This window comes from Pelodiscus sinensis, chromosome 18 (genome assembly GCF_049634645.1).
Source record: "Pelodiscus sinensis isolate JC-2024 chromosome 18, ASM4963464v1, whole genome shotgun sequence".
Lineage (NCBI taxonomy): Eukaryota > Metazoa > Chordata > Testudines > Trionychidae > Pelodiscus > Pelodiscus sinensis.
In genome coordinates this window covers 1,595,018-1,611,772 of record NC_134728.1, presented here as the reverse complement: position 1 = coordinate 1,611,772, position 16,755 = coordinate 1,595,018, and the positions used below count along the sequence as shown (strand labels likewise).

Here is a 16,755-nt window from a genome sequence, read left to right as displayed (position 1 = left end):
GAGGCAGCGCAAGCGGAACCAGGGATTAGCTGGAGTCCCCAGCTGATCCCCAGCTCTGCTGTTGCAAAGCCCCTTTGAAGCTGGGGACTCCAGCTGATACTGGGCTTCATGCAGCGCTGCTCCATTGAAACGCTGCTGTGGCGTTTCCAAGGGGAGGGGCATGCAATTAATTGCGTGATTAATCGCGATTGCATTTTTTAATCACTTGACAGCCCTATTTACAAATTTTTTATAGTCTTCTCCCTGATGCTCATCACCATAGTATTTAAAAACTTTGCCTATGTTAATGAATTTATCTTCATGCCACTGCTGTGAGATAAGGAAGTATTATTAACATTATTGTGCAGATAGGGAGCCTGCAGCACAAGAGATTAAATGAGTTTCCTAAAGTCACACCAAGAGCCTGTGGCTGAGCAAAGTACAGAATCCAGATGTGCATCTCAGGCAGACTTCACAGAGTGTACAGTATCTTTTTTCTTCCCCACAGAGAACCAAGAGCTTGTATCCGCTTCAAATGTGCGCTCACAAATACCATCTTAGATATCCTGCGCCAGAGACCAGGATGGGTTGAAGTAAAAGAGTAAGCTCCAGATCCTTTCCCTTTGCAAATGGGTTAGTTTCCCCCATTCTTTCATCAGTTCAGCTTGTCTGCACTCTAATTTTCAGTGTTGGCAAACATTGAAAACATTCCTCCTTGTCACTTCATGCTGAACTTTGTTATATTGTGGCTGTGGACCAGGTCATACAATGGTCAAGGCATGGTCAGTCCTTTCAAAAAGGCACGGTCAACCCTTTTTAGAGTGAAAGCTGAGTGACTGGTTTGTTGAAGCTGAACGACACTGTACACGTCATCAGAACAATTGAGCTCAACGCTGCGTCAGTCGGGGAAGGAGAAACCATGTTTGACTACTGTTGTTAAATGTGGCTGAAAATTACAGTGCAGACACAGTCTCTCTTCTTCGCCAGTCTCTCCTTCTTACTCTGATTTAGGATTGCAACCATTTATCCTGACCCTAGCTTTTTCTTTCGTTCACTGATTTGTTGTGTTTGAAAACTGAACTGCTGGGTATACTTTTTCAGTTTGAGTTCAGCTGCTATTGGTCTATCATCTGTTCACTGGGATCTTATAAATACAATTAAACAATGAAGTATTGACTCAGGAGGAAGACTGTCACACAGCGAATTGGAGGGAACTGACTTCAGTGGAGTTAACCTGGCGGTAGAGGATACCATTCTAAATCCAGCTTCTGATTTTCTAACTGGATGATTTCAGTTAAACTGGTAGGCAAGAATCAACACGGTAACTGTTCTGTGCGTGTGGTCAGCAGTCAACCATGAGGTGCCCTGACTACTAACTTGCTTTGTCTATTGAAGATAATCATTTGGCTGCATGGATGTACTCCCCTCTATGTCTCACTTGCTCTGCGCAGGTAGCCAGCATCGCAGACTTTGAGAGGGCCCCCAGAACACAGAATCAGATGAGGCATGAAGGCGCCCGGCCAGGTTTATTATAAATGACACACTGTCCTAGCTTCCCTGGATCGGGTGTCTACAATCAGGCTAACACATGTCTGCTTGTTACAGTGGACTCAGATCAAGCAGTGGGATTTCCGACTGTCACCTAGGCTGGACAAGGACAACCCCTTTAGGGTACATTTTTATACATCGGTGCAAACAAATTACACATCACTCCCAAAGTGTCATGTTGCCACTCCTCTGACATTACTAGATACCACTGCTTACTTCGCATATGGTGGTTCGATCAAAACATTTCTATCTGTCATGCTGTCATTTTAGACCCTGCCCTGAATCTGGGTCGGTATGTCCCTGTTATCTGTGGGGAATGTGTTTGGTACCAAGATGTTTCCTAGCAAGGTTTTCTGTTACCATCCCTCTGGAATGTGTTTATGCCCTGTGTCTAGTACCAATTAAGTCTAAGTGTTTCTGCAATATCAGCCCTGTTCGTGCCAAGTTCTGTGAGCAGATCCTGTCTTTTGCTCACAGTTTAACTTTGCTTTCTATTAGCAGTTTGGACCATTGGTGCCTAGGTCTCAGGCCTCATACCAGGCCAGCGGTTCATGTTTTATATATCGTCTTACTTCTTCCCTAATACATTGGTAAATTCAGACTAAAACAGACTTGGTTACAATGGGGATCATTAAGAGCCTAAAATTTTAAAGAACAAACATTTAAAAAAATAATTTAATCATGCGTACCATGGCTTTGTATTAGACTATAAAAACTGCAAGGAGAGAAGGAAGCAGTGGTGATGATGATAGCTGGTGGCTGTCAAAAAGGTTGGGTGTGGTGATGACCTACAACTCAATGCTTGCCTTATTGATTGTCTCTCCCTATAGGGATGGTGAGTGGGATTTTTACTGGTGTGATGTCAGCTGGCTTCGGGAAAATTTTGACCATACCTACATGGATGAACATGTTCGCATCTCCCACTTTCGGAACCACTATGAAGTAAGAAACCACTATGGGGCGGGGTGAAACATATGGGTCAGGATGATTTGGGGAAATAGTTTTAAACTGTTCGTAAACTTCCATGGGGAAAGCTTATTGATTAAAGTGCCTTGTAATATTCCCTCCCAGGAGACCTAATCCCCTCCTGACTGCTGGGTAACCCCTCTTCAGAATCTATCAACCTCTGCCACTCCAGGAAACAGAAGAATGACTTTGCCAGGAACACTGCCCTAGACTTAACTGTATTCCATGTCTGCTAAATCTCATGAAAACTGAGCTGGACTGTCTCAGAAATCCAGGACCAACTATACACTGTGTTGTAGCAGTTTTCCTTGGTACAGCTATAGGGTACGTCTAGACTACATCCCTCTGGCGCCAGAGGGATGTAAATTAGACATATCAACATTGCAAACGAAGCAGGGATTTAAATCTCCTGCGCTTCAATTGAATAAAAATGGCCGCCGTGTTTTGCCAAGTCAGCAGTTTGTCGGCAAAAAGCGGCTGTCAAGATGGGGATCGGGCAACAAAGAAAGCCTTTGTCGGCCAATCCCTTATGCCTCGTAAAATGAGATTTACAGGATCAGGCGACAAAGGCTTTCTTTGTTGCCCTATTCCCGTCTTGACAGCCGCTTTTTGCTGACAAACTGCTGACTCAGCAAAATGTGGTGGCCATTTTTATTCAAATGAAGCGGGAGAGATTTAAATCCCTGCTTCATTTAAATCCCCGCCGGTGACAGAGGGATGTAGTCTAGACATACCCATAGTGTAGTTCTAGAATGCAGCATGTCCAAGGCTTTAGCAGAAGCAGAAACCCAATAAGGTCCCATGTGCACTACAAAATAGAACTCTGTTTAAATATATCTGAAGACAATTGCGTTGCAACCAGGTCATCTGTGAAATGGTTGTATTTCCAGTATAGACAAGCCCAAACATTTGGTGGTCACCCTGGAAATCAGCATAGCAGCTGTTTCTAAGGGTGCGTCTACACTGCACCCTTAGCTCGAAATAAGATATGCAATTTGCATAGCATATTTTATTTTGATTCTGTTTCAAAATAGTCTATTTTGAAATTTGGTGCATCTACTTTTCAAAATTTCAAAATAACACATCCCTTATTTCTCATGGAACAAGGTTTACAGGGATGCTGAAATAGCAGGTCCGCTATATTTTGCAATAGTGGAAGTGTTCAAAAGACGTGGGATACCCAAAATAGCCTTGCATTGTAGACATACCCTGAGAGTTTTACACCAGGAAAATGTGCTGTGGATTGTGACAATTAATTTGTTTTAACATTTGCAGAGTCTGCTCTTGTATTTCTCTTTCCACTTAGCTGACTCGGAAGAACTACATAGTGAAGAACCTGAAGAGGTTTCGGAAGCAGATAGAGAGAGAGTTGGGAAAGCTGGAGGCAACAAAATGTGACTTTTTCCCCAAGACCTTTGAGATGCCCTCAGAGTACCACCTCTTTGTGGAAGAATTTCGCAAGAATCCTGGCATCACCTGGATTATGAAACCCGTAAGTATTGCCCTGTCCAAGGAAGGGGACATGGCTCACCTGGGTGTTCCGGGGGTGAGGAGTATGCACAAATCAGTAGCAGGCATTGCTCTTAGCCAGGCGAGCAAAGTAGAAACAGCACTTTTGGACCAATCTTCTGGTTGATGTTTCTTCTTTTATAACAACTTCTTTCAAAAATTGAAAAATAACCTCATTCATCTACAGTGACAAAGTAAAATGAGAAAACACAATGGCTATGTCTACACTGGCGGGTTCTTGCGCAAGAATGGCTATTCTTCTACAGAGCATCCACACTACCCGCCTGCTCTTGTGTAAGAAGATTTACAGTAAAGTGTGATAAGAGAGGGCTTCTTGCACAAGAGCTATGCTTTTTTCTAACAAGTGTAAGCTGTCTTGCGCAAGAGAGCAGTGTGGACGTGCGGCAGGGATTTCTTGCTCAAGAAAGCCCTATGGCTAAAATGGACCAACCCGGCAGCACCCCAGCTGCTCTGCCCCAGGCGTCTGGATTCAGCCTGCTGGTGAAACTGACGCTGCTGGTCAGTTTCAGCAGCGGCTGAATCCCGACGCCTGGGGCAAAGCAGCTGGGGTGCTGCCAGGTTGGTCCCGTAGCACCGCCCCTCTGCGCTGCGGGACCAACCCGGCAGGACCCCAGCTGCTCTTCCCCAGGGGTCCCCAAGTCAGCCGCTGCTGAAACAGATCAGCGGCTGATTCCAGGAAGCCCGGGGCAGAGCAGCGGGCTTCCTGGAATCAGCCGCTGATCTGTTTCAGCAGCAGCTGAATCGGGGACCCCTGGTGCAGAGCAGCTGGGGTCCTGCCGGGTTGGTCCCCCAGCGCTGTCCTTTGGCGCTGCGGGAGCAACCCGGCAGCACTCCAGCTGCTCTGCCCCAGGCGTCCCCAAGAGCAGCTGGGGTGCTGCCGGGTTGGTCCCGCAGCCCCGAGGGGCAGCGCTACGAGACCAACCCGGCAGCACCCCAGCTGCTCTGCTCCCGGCTTCCCCGATTCAGCTGCTAGTCAGTTTCAGCAGCAGCTGAATGGGGGAAGCCTGTCCGGCTGCCCCAGCACTTCCGGGTTCCTGATGGTGCCGGACCATCAGGAGTCCCAGAGCATTGGATGCCGGACTAATGGAGTTTTACTGTATATATGACAAATTAAGTTGTGCTGGTGGGGGAGTGGCATTGTATACAAAAGAAAGCATAAAGGCAAATGCAGTAAAAACCTTAAATGAATCAAACGGTATCTCTATGGATAGAAATTCCATGCTTGACTAGTAAGAATATAGCATAAGAATATGCTGCTGACTACCTAACTTGACAACAATGGCTGTAACATGATCAAGTAGAATAGAGAGGCTACAAAAATAGAAAGCCTAATAATAATGGGAAATTTTAGCTCTCCCCATGTTGACTGGGAACATATCACCTCAGGCTGGGATGCAGAAATAAAGTTCCTAGATGCCATTAATGACGACTACTTGGAGCAGCTAGTCCTGGAACCCATAAGGGAGGAGACAATTCTTGATTTAGTCCTAATACCACAGTCGCATTTAACTTCAAAAAGGAGAACTCCACACAACCAAGAAGGCTAGTTAAGCAGAAATTAAAAGGAACAGTGAGAAGAGTGAAATGTCTGCAAGCTGCACAGAAACTTTGTAATGACACAATAATGGAGGCTCAAACTACATGCATCCCCCCCAAATTAAAAAAAACAAACCAAAAACCAGAGGAACAAAAACACCACTGGGGCTAGTGAACAGGAAAAGAGGTGGTTAGAGACAAAAAGACATCTTTTAAAAACTGGAAGCCAAATCCTATTGTGGAGAAAAAAGGAGCATAAACTTGGACAAGTGTAAAAGTCTAATGAGCCAGTCCAAAAACGAATTGGAAGAGCAACTAGCAGAAGACACACAAACTAACAGCAAACTTTTGTTTAAGTACCTCAGAAGCAGGAAGCTTACCAAAATATCAGAGGAGCCTCTGGACAATCGAGATGCTAAAGGAGCACTTAGGACATCAAGGCCTGTGCAGAGAAGCTAAATTAATCCTTTGCATTGGTCTTCACTACAGCAGAGATGAGATTCCCACATTTGAGTCATGTTTTTTAGGTGGCAAATCTGTCACCTAAACTGTCCTAGGTGGACACATCAATAGAGGAGATTTTGAAATAAACTGACAAATTAAACAGCAGTAAGTCACCAGGACCGCATGGTATTCACCCAAGAGTCCTGAAGGAACTAGAGTATGTAATTGCCAAACTACTAATTGTAGTACTTAACTTACTGCTTAAATCATTCTCTATACCACTGTTTCTCAACCAGTGGTACAAGAACCCTTAGGAGTACTGGAGAGAAGTCTGAGGGGTACATTAACACAACTGAAATTTGAAGAAAACTGATTTTTTGTTTGAGTTTTACAGTGCTTTATTACTTTTGTACTTTTTACACCCAAAAATGTCATCACCTGCCCGGCTACGATTAAGTTGTTTAAACAAATGTGTTGCAGTGGTAGAAAAAAATTTTGTGTGTCTGAAAACTGTAGATATGGGGGGGTGCTTATAATTTTTTTTTTTTAAAGGGGGCACTTTATAAAAGAAGGTTGAGAAACACTGCTCTGTACCAGACTGGTGGTTAGCTAATCATTGAATCATCGAATGCTAGAACTGGCAGGGACCTCAAGAGGTTGACTCCCATCCCCTGCACTCCCAGAAGAATCAAGAACCATTTAGATCATCCCTGATAGATGCCTATCTCATCTGCTCTTAAATATCTCCAGTGATGGAGATTCTAGTACCCCTCTAGGCAATTTATTCCAGTGCTTAACCACCCTACAGGAAGTTTTTCCTAATGTCCAACCTAAACCTCCTTGCTGCAATTTAAGCCCATTGCTTCTTGTCCTATCATCAGAGGGACAATTTTTCCCTTCCTCCTTGTAATACCTTTTAGGTACTTGAAAGCTGCTATCATGTCCCCTTCTCAGTCTTCTCTTTTCCAAACTAAACAAACCCAGCTCTTTCAGTCTACCCTCGTAGCTCATGTTTTCTAGATCTTTAATTATTTGTTGTTCTTCTCTGGACCTCCTCCAATTTCTCCACATCTTTCCTGAAATGTGGTGCCCAGAATTGGACACAATACTCAGTTGAGGCATAAATGGCACAGAGTAGAGCAGAAGAATTACTTCTTGTATCTTGCTTACATCACTCCCTTTAATGCATCCAAGAAGGATGTTTCCTTTTTTTGCAATAGTGTCACACTCTTGACTCATATTTAGCTTTGTGGTCCACTATGACCAGATCGCTGTCTGCAGTACTCCTTCCTCAAATCCTTATTTTGTATGTGTGAAACTGACTGATCCTTCGTAAGTCATGTACTTTGCATTTGTCCTTATTGAACTTCATCCTGTGTACCTCAGACCGTTTCTCCAGTTTGTCCAGATCATTTTGAATTATGACCCTAGCCTCCAAAGCACTTGCAGCTCCTCTCAGCTTGCTATCAAATACTTTATAAGCGTATTTTCTATGCTATTATCTAAATCATTGATAAGGATCTTAAACAGAACTGGTCCCAAAACAGACCCCTAAGATTCCCCAGCTCCTAATGTGCTGCTCTTTTGAAGCGCCGAACCGGTGCTTCAAAGGGGCAACACAGCATTAATGCCTGCGATTAATGCATTAAAAAAATTAACGTATTAATCCTGCCCTGCGTTAATCGCAGGCATTAATGCAGATCAATTGGCAGCCCTATTTTGTATACAGACAACTAAGGGTACATCTAGACTACATGCCTCTGTCACCAGAGGCATGTAGATTAGGCTACCAGACATAGGAAAATGAAGCAGCGATTTAAATAATCGCCGCTTCATTTAAATTTACATGGCTGCTGCGCTGAGCTGACAAACAGCTGATCAGCTGTTTGTCGGCTCAGCGCGATAGTCTGGACGCGCAGGTGTCGACATCAAAAGTATTTGTTGACCACCCAGGTATACCTCATCTCAGGAGGCATACTTGGGTGGTCAACAAATACCTTTGATGTCGACACCCGTGCGTCCAGACTATCGCGCTGAGCCGATAAACAGCTGATCAGCTGTTTGTCGGCTCAGCGCGGCAGCCATGTAAATTTAAATGAAGCGGCGATTATTTAAATCGCCGCTTCATTTTACTCTGTCGGGTAGCCTAATCTACATGCCTCTGGCGACAGAGGCATGTAGTCTAGACGTACCCTAAGATACTGATTTAGTTTTGCCCCTCAGTTCTGCCTTTCTCTTCTTTATCCCTGCGATTACAGCCCATGCTCTCTTCCCAATTTCTGACCCATCTCCCAGGTCTCCATGTTTCTCACTTACCTGTGGGCTTTGGTCACCTGCCCCCCTCAAACCTATTTGAAAGCCCTCTTCAGGTTAGCCAGACTGTATCCAAATACTCTCTTCCCCTTTCTAGATAGGTGCACCTCATCTCTGCTTAGCAGTCCTTCTTCCTAGAACAGCATTACAATGTCAAGGAAACCAAAGCCCGCCCAGAGACACCATCTTCACAGCCATACATTCACCTCCAAGATGCATCTGTTATGCCAGTTTTTAAAATAGCTCCAGCAGCAAACCTGGCAACTAGAGGCCAGTAAGCCTAACTTCAAGTATTAGACAAACTGATTAAAACTGTAGTAAAGAACAGTTGTCAGACACACAGATGAATATGATATATTGGAGAAGAATCAATACGACTTTTGTTAAGGAAAATTAGACCTCACTAATCTATTAAAATTATTTGAGGATGTCAAGGAACATGGCTGAGTGATACAGTTGATATAGTGTACTTGGACTTTCAGAAAGCCTTTGGCAAAGTCCCTCACCAAAGCCTCTCAAGGCAGACTCTCGTGGGATCAGAGGAGAAACTTGAAAAACAACAAATATTTCTGCAACATCTTAGAGACTAACAAAAAATGTAGATGGTATCATGAGCTTTCGTGGGCACAACTCACCTCTTCAGATAAATGGAGTTTAAGGGGTCGGTCCAATTTTCAAATAAATAGCACTGAGAGGGGGATGCGGGGGTAGAGGAGGAAAAATAAGGAAAAAAAGGGAAATAAATTGTCAATTCGTGTCCATGCTAAATGAGGCAGATAAAAATACTTAGTGCCCTTTTGTTAGTTTTTTTTATGTCATTAGGATGTGGAATGTAGCAGGCCATCCAGCCAATAACTTTGTTTAGACTTCTCTTGTAGGTATCAAACTTGTAAATAAAATTAAGTTGTGTAGCTTCCCTGTGGAGCCGGCTTTTGAAATAATACGGTGACGCTTAGATCCATTACTAAGTGCCCAGGCAAGTTAAAATGTTCCCCAACAGGTTTCTGTGTGTTGCCTTTTCAGATATCTGAGTTGTGTCCATTAATTCTTTCTCATAGAGACTGTCCAGTTTGGCCAATATACATGGCAGAGTTACATTGCTGGCATTGATCACATTGGTGGATGAGTTGTATGAGCCTCTGATGTGGTGGTTTATGTGGTTAAGTCCTGTGATGAAATCACCTGTGTAGATGTGCGGACAGAGTTGGCATTGGGGTTGATTGCAGGGGTGGGTTCCTGGGTGAGTATGATGAGGGGGTGTTGTGTGGTTGCTGGAAAGAATTTGTTTGAGGTTAGGGAGTTGTCTGTAGGTGAGGATTGCCCTGTCCCCCAAGGCCTCTGAGAGAGAGGGGCATTTTCCAGGCTAGGTTGTAGAGTGTTGCTATCGCGCTGGAGGGGTTTAAGTTGGGGGCTGTAGGTGATGATCAGAGGGAAAGTCCTCTCTTAAACAGGCTGGGGGCTGCCTGTTGAGTAGCTCTGGTCTAGATAATACTTAGTTGTGCTTAGGGAAGTTAAATTGAGGTTATTTTAGCAATCAAGTAGTCGATAGAATTTTTATTGACTACTTGATAGGGGAAGCAGCCCCACTCAGTCCCGCCTTGCACCGGGACCTAATGCCACTGTGATTCTGCAATTTAAAAGGCAGTAGGAGTTGGGTAGCCTTCTCCACACGCGCACACGCACACGCACACGCACACACACACACACACACACGGCTCCTACCGCATTTTAAATTGCAGAACCACAGTGAGGTTTGGTCCCTGACCCAGCGTGAGCAGGGACTAAGCTAGGTTGCCTGCCCACCTGGCTCCTAAAGTTAGTTTAAATTGCAGAGCCGCAGCGAAGTTTAGTCCCGGTACAAGCCAGGACTGAGCGGGGCTGTCTGCCTAGCCTGTAGCAGCCCCTGTCTGGAGGGGAGTCCCAGCTCCCTGCTGGGACCCCACAGGCAGGGGCTGCTTTGCAGGCAGCAGCCCTTGGCCACAGGTGATCCCAGCAGGTAGTTGGGATCCCCCTGGACAGGGGCTGCTACCGGAGCTGCCTCCCCTGCTCCCCTCTCCCTGCTGCCTCTGATAGAGGCAGTGGTGGGGGGAGAGCAGAGACAGTGCTGGGAGGAACTGGCTTTTAAGCTCCTGCTCCTCCCTCCCCCCTCCCCTCTGCCTCTGATATAGAGGAGGGGTGTGTGTGTGAATGCAAGTAGTCACCGTGACTACCCGATAAGTTTAAGCTTATCAACTAATCGACTAGTCTCTTACAACCCTAGTCTTGCCTCAGTGCAGGGGACAGAAGTAGATGACCTGTCAGGGTCCCTTCCAATGCTACATTTCTGTGATTCTATGACTGAGCAACAAAAATGGCAGCTGAAATTCAGTGTTGATTAAAACAAAGTAATGCATGCTGGAAAACATCCCAACTATACATGTAAAATGATGCCATCTAAATTAGCTGTTACCACTCAAGAAAGAGATCTTGGCACCATTGTGGCTAGTTCTCTGGGAACATTTGCTCAATGTGTCATGGCCAAAAAAGCTATAAAGTGTTAGGAACCGTTAGGAAAGGGCTAAACAAGAAAATGTCAGAACGCCACAATATAAATCTATGGTACGCCTATTCCTTGAGTACTGCATGCAGATCTGGTCTCCTCTTCTCCAAAAAGGTGTATTGGAATTTGGAAAAAGTACAGAGAAGGACCAAAAAATATGAGGGCTATAGCACATACAAAGAGAGATTAAAAATACTGTTCAACTTAGAAAATAGACAACTAAGGGGGTTCAGGTCTGAGAGAGGTCTGTCAAATCATGAAGTAGGGAGAGTGACTAAGGAAGTATTAGTTCCCCCTTCACATAACACCAGGATCCGGAGTCATTGAATGAAATTAATAGGCAGCAGGCTTAAAACAAACATCAAGTAGGACTAATTCACATAACATACAGTCAACCTGTGGAACTTGTTGCTAGGGGATATTGTGAAGGCCCAAATTATAACTGGGTTAAAAATAATTACATACGTTAATAGAGGATAAGTCCATAAATGGGTATTAGTTGAGATGGTCAGGAATGCAGTCCCATGATACCTCTGATTGCCAGAAGCTGGGACTGGAAGACAGGAGATGGGTCACTCAATAAATTGCCAGGTTTTGATCATTCTCTAAAGCATCTGGCACCGGCCACTGTTGGAAGACAGGGTAGTGGGTTAGGTCTGACACAGTTACCATTCTTAGGGAAAAAAACTTCAAAAACAGACTGCAAGGGGTACTACTGAGCTGGAATTCATATGCAAATTGGAGGAATGGCTCCCACATTTCCCCTTCAGGTCCTCTCCCCTTCTCCTTACTGTTGGAGGTGAGCCACATACACCCTGGTTTAATTAGCACTAGGGTTACACTCCCCTCTCTGTATCCCTGCCTTTCTTTCACTTCAGGCATCTGAGGAAGGGACTTGTATCTCATGAAAGCTTACGCCCTAATGCCCTAATTTTGTTAGTCTTTAAGGTGTCACCAGAGTCCTTGTTGGTTTTGCTGAAACAGACTAACACAGCTACCTCTCTGAAACCTGGACGAGGTCTGGCACAGTATGGCCATTCTTTGGTTCTTGGGGCAGTCATTTTGCTCTGCAGGTCTGGCAGGAGGGGACGAGATAGGCCTGATCTGCAGCGACAAACTATGAGTAGTGAATGGGAGGCAATTATGCAAACTAACAATTTAATTACAGCCAGGAGGATAACAGCTAGTGATTATCCCAGTCTACAGATGTTAATTTGGGTTAATCAGCAACAAGAAACATTCTATTAAGCTTACATTTTGTGCCCACATCCTCAATTATCACTGGAAACAACCAGAATACAATAAATGAGAACATATTAAAAGATGGTCGTCACAAATTATACCAGCAACTGGAATGAAGTAGTTTGTGGTTGACCTCAACACTTGCAGGTAAAAATAAACTTCATGTTGCTTCTCATGTTACTCTGTGCTCCTGAAAGGCCCTAGATTTTGCAATCGCAGCCACTGCATGTGTTGTGATTGTGTTTAGAGGGATATACACAACTCTGGTCCCAGAGCTGAACTCATGTGAGGCCAGGGACAGATCTTTCTTAGTGGACAATCCATGGGATTTCCATCCTCAGATGCTTCACCAGTGTCTGGCCACTTTTACTGTGCAAGGCAAACTTGGTGGTCTTTAAGCTCATACTGCTCTCGTGCTGCTTTTCGTAGCTCTCTAGCATCTCTCTCGACTGTTGCTTTAACCACATTCTCGTTGCTACTGTAACACAACCAGACTCCAAACAGAGCTTAAATCAGAAACACGTGTTGTATTACTTTATTTCCGTAACCATGTGATTTACTTCTTGTATTTGGTCCCTTGGAACAGCCTTACCTGCATTCTGCCTACTAAGCTATCTCCACTTGGCTTACGTCTAACATCTGAGCTACTCTGATAAAAGAAAAGAGCAGGGAAGTCTCTGCCGTTTTACTTCTTTTCCCAGAAATGTACAGTAGGGAAAATGGAGCCTAAACTTAGAGGCTACAGCTACACTGCTGGTTTTGGAATCCCAGCTCTCCAGTGTGATAAAAACAAGTGTTTCTAGCTTCAAACTACCAGGACAGTAGATCATCCCTCTGGCTACGCCTACACTGCCGGTTTTGCCAGCAGTGAGTATGCAAATGAGGCACAGATTAGCATATTGCCACACCTCATTTGCATAATGTACGCAAGGCATTTTTGCGGGGGGGGGGGGGGGGGAAGTGGTGTGGATGTTTTCTTTTTGAGCAAAAACCCCTTTTCCCGCCAGATCAGTAAACCTCTTTTTTGGGGGGATAAGGAACTGGCAGGAAAAGGGGTTTTTGCACAAAAAGAAAACGTCCATGCTACTTTTTTCCCCTGCAAAAACGCCTTGCATAAATTATGCAAATGAGGCATGGAAATATGTGAATCTGTGCCTCATTTGCATACTCACTGCTGGCAAAACCGGCAGTGTAGGCGTAGCCAGAGGAATGATCTACTGTCCTGGTAGTTTGAAGCTAGAAACACTTGTTTTTATCACACTGGAGAGCTGGGATTCCAGAATTTCCTGGGGTAAAGCTTGTTTCTATCCTTGGCCTGTCTTCCTAACATCATGTCACCCTGAATTTACAGAAAATAGCTGAATTTTGGGAACTTTTTTTAATTGAATTTTACATTCACTCCAAGGCTGGTAGTTAGTAATTAAGGCAACGTGGCTTTGCTCACAGACGGAGGTGAAAAATAGTCCCCATAAAAACTTCTTACAAAATCTGAAAACTCATGGCACCCCACTCATGTGTAATGTCAGTGTGACGGCGCGTTGAGGGTCCCCCGTCTCCTGCACCCCCGAAATGGCACGAACAGACTCCACCAGCCAGTAGAATAGAGGTGGTTTATTGCTTCCCCAGTATACAGCACAGCACAGATGTCATCAGGTTACAGGGCAGGCCTAGGATGCCTCAGCCCCCCTTGATATGGGGCAGGGGTCTCGGCTTCTAAACCCCCCAGCCTTTGCTGAGGCTGCTTCCTCCATGCTCCCAGACAGAAAACTAACTCACTCTCCTCCAGCCCTGCCCCCCAGCCAGGGTAACATCCACCTTCCTTTGTTCCTCTCCATGGGGGATGGCTGGTCAGACAGGTTGAGACACCCTTTGCATAATGACTCATCCTGTTTTGCTGGGCTGTGGTACCAACTGCAGCCAGTGGGGGTTACCCCAGAGCCAGCAGCATAGAAACCAGCCAGGTACCCCCACTACGTCACAGTCGGCATCCCAATAAAACATTTATATCACCAACACCATCAAGTATTTGCTTTTTATGGCTCTGTGTAAATTGCATCTTCTGCCTTTTAAACAGAGTATGGAAAAGCACTGACATATTCATCTGTACTGGAACTGTGCGGGGTTTTGGCCGACTTTTGTAAATTAATATTATAGCTCCCTTCATCCCAGGAGCTCAAAGTGTTTTACAAAACATTGTCTCACAATATGCCTGCATAGATACACCGGTTCACCCACCGCTCAAACAGCAGCATAAAAGATCCTGATTCTGAGCTTCTTGACCTCTCAGGTCCAAGCAGCACAACGCAACAGTTCAGGACAGGAAGTGAAGTAGGACACAATTGCCTATGAGGAAGTGCAGGGAGAGCTTAGGGAAGCCAAATGTTGTTACCTGAGTAGGAATGTGGCAAATACTCCAGTTGACACTCTTATTCTTTCTTAAGTTTTAAATGGTGTTAAGTGTCCAGCAGCTGGTTTTGTCTCTTCCCACAGGTCAGCCCTCAGATAGGTCCATGACTCAGACTTCTAGGTGTTAAGGTATCACACGTTAGTGATAGCAAATGCTGTACCAGCATCACAGTCTGGAGCTGCTGGCCAGTGACGCCTGTTGAGTCTCCTGTTTCTAATTTTTTGTACAGCACCCAGAATGCCAAATGGGTGTTTAAGATATAAATGATGAATCGGTGCGCGCACCAGGTGGTCCATAATCATCGCTTAGAGGACTGCCAGTGCTCCTGAAAGGAATGCAAACTGCTGTCTGTGACTGTTGCCAACTGTAAAAGGGGCAGGAACCTGCATTTTCTGCCACAGTGCCCAGAAATAGATTCCTTTCCGGAGTCACTGGCTCCCAGCTGGAGGCGAGTGAGAAAACTCAAGAACAAAGCGACTAATACATCCCTTCTTTATGCCACAGGTTGCCAGGTCTCAAGGGAAGGGCATTTTTCTGTTCCGAAAACTCAAGGATGTCATTGACTGGAGGAAGGTGAGACATGTACTTTCTCTTCTCACACCACCAGAGGTTTTTTGGGAAGGTCCACTAGAGCAGAGGTCACCAAAGTGGGGGTGCAGTACTCTAAGGAGGTGTGGAGGACCATCCAGGGGGGCATGGCAGGGCCCAGCCAGCCCTTACGGGGGTGGGGAGGGAGTACAACCAGTCTCTTCCTGCCCCCAGCTCTGCTTCACTCCAGCCCCTAACCATATTTCCTCCCTCTCCCCCCCCCCCCAACGTGTGCATGGCCCCAGCTTCTACTGCAGCTCAGTTCCTGGCCCAGGGCTGAAACTGGGGGCAAGAAGACCCAGAGTGGAGCTGCACCTGTTCACTGATGTGGGTGCCAGCCCCCACTGCAGCCCAGCTGTGGCTCCACTCCTGCCCCCACCCCAGACCCACCTCCAGCTGTGGCCTCAGCCTTGGGCCCTTTACCCCTGTTCACAGACCTCTCCCCCCACCCCAGCCATGGTACTACTCCCAGCCCAAGCTCAAGGGAAGTGGGGGGCATGGACAGGAGAAGGGGGCACAACCCTCAAAAGTTTGGGGGCCACTGACCTAGAGCTTTGGTCTTCCAACTGTATCGTCAAGCTTTTGGTAGTCACTGGTCCCATCTATAGCTGTTTATGTAACACTTATCACCAGACCCCAGGATTACAGCAGATTTCCTTACTGTCCAATAAACCAAAAGGTGGGATGTTTTGTCATTAATCTAAAATCTAAAACTGAGTCCGACTGACTGGAGACTCATGCGAGTGCTCGTGATTTGATTTTCTCCTTATCCAGTCTGGTCCATGGAGAAGAAATAACTTGTTTTATTTTGCAGGATGGGATCCGTACAGATGATCAGAGAGATGAAACTCAAGTAGAGAATTATGTAGCTCAGTGCTATATTGAAAACCCATATTTAATAGGAGGTAAGGCGCTAGTTTCAGTCTGTATCCTCCTGACATTTGGAGGGAAACACTCCACCTCTGATGTTCCTGTCACACAGGGTGGGAGTCCTAGATAGCTCTTTCTGGTGAAGGTTAAGACTTTCTCTCGTTAGTTCGTGCCTGAAATTAGCTGGATTTAAATGTGAATCTTAGAATGCTGCTCATAGTCAGCGCTGCTGATGCGGTAGGTTAGTGGTCCTACCCAAAAAGACTTTGAGAATACAGAGGTGATCAGATGAACAAAAATGAGATCTAAGACAAGCCACAGATATTAAAAGATATTGTCATATAATAGCAGGTTCCTCTCTAAGAGCTTGGTCTTCCTACAGCCAGGTACCAAAATTACTAAATGGGTTTTAGCGCAGATCTTTCGTTATTTTGATGCAAGTCTGTGTTTGGCCACTTATTTTAGATCAAGAGCATCCTAGGGTATGTTTACACTGCCACCCTAGTTCGAACTAGGGTGGCTAATGTAGGCTATCGAAGTTGCAAATGAAGCCCGGGATTTAAATATCCCGGGCTTCATTTGCATCTTGCCGGGCGCCGCCATTTTTAAATCCCCCTTAGTGCGGACTCCATGCCCGCGGCTACACGCAGCACGGAGTAGGTAGTTCGAATTAGGCTCTCTAATTCCACGAGGTGTACTGGTAGTTCGAATTAGAGAGCCTAATTCAAACTACCTACTCCGTGCCGCATGTAGCTGCGGGCACGGAGTCCGCACTAAGGGGGATTTAAAAATG

At 45.4% G+C, this 16,755-nt stretch overlaps 1 protein-coding gene across 5 annotated transcripts in view; it reads left to right on the top strand.

The window, feature by feature from the left end:
• Window positions 1-16,755, top strand: part of TTLL9 (tubulin tyrosine ligase like 9) — a 28,100-nt gene that overhangs the window by 3,186 nt on the left and 8,159 nt on the right. For 3 of the 5 annotated variants that reach the window (XM_075900851.1, XM_075900850.1, XM_075900852.1), the window contains 5 exons: window positions 488-580; window positions 2,358-2,469; window positions 3,800-3,985; window positions 15,009-15,077; window positions 15,907-15,997. In XM_075900851.1, the coding sequence (XP_075756966.1) occupies window positions 488-580; window positions 2,358-2,469; window positions 3,800-3,985; window positions 15,009-15,077; window positions 15,907-15,997 (551 nt within the window). Of the gene's footprint in view, window positions 1-487; window positions 613-633; window positions 1,651-2,357; window positions 2,470-3,799; window positions 3,986-15,008; window positions 15,078-15,906; window positions 15,998-16,755 lie in introns of those variants that run through there. The other 2 variants (XM_075900853.1, XM_025188152.2) reach the window with 2 other exon arrangements.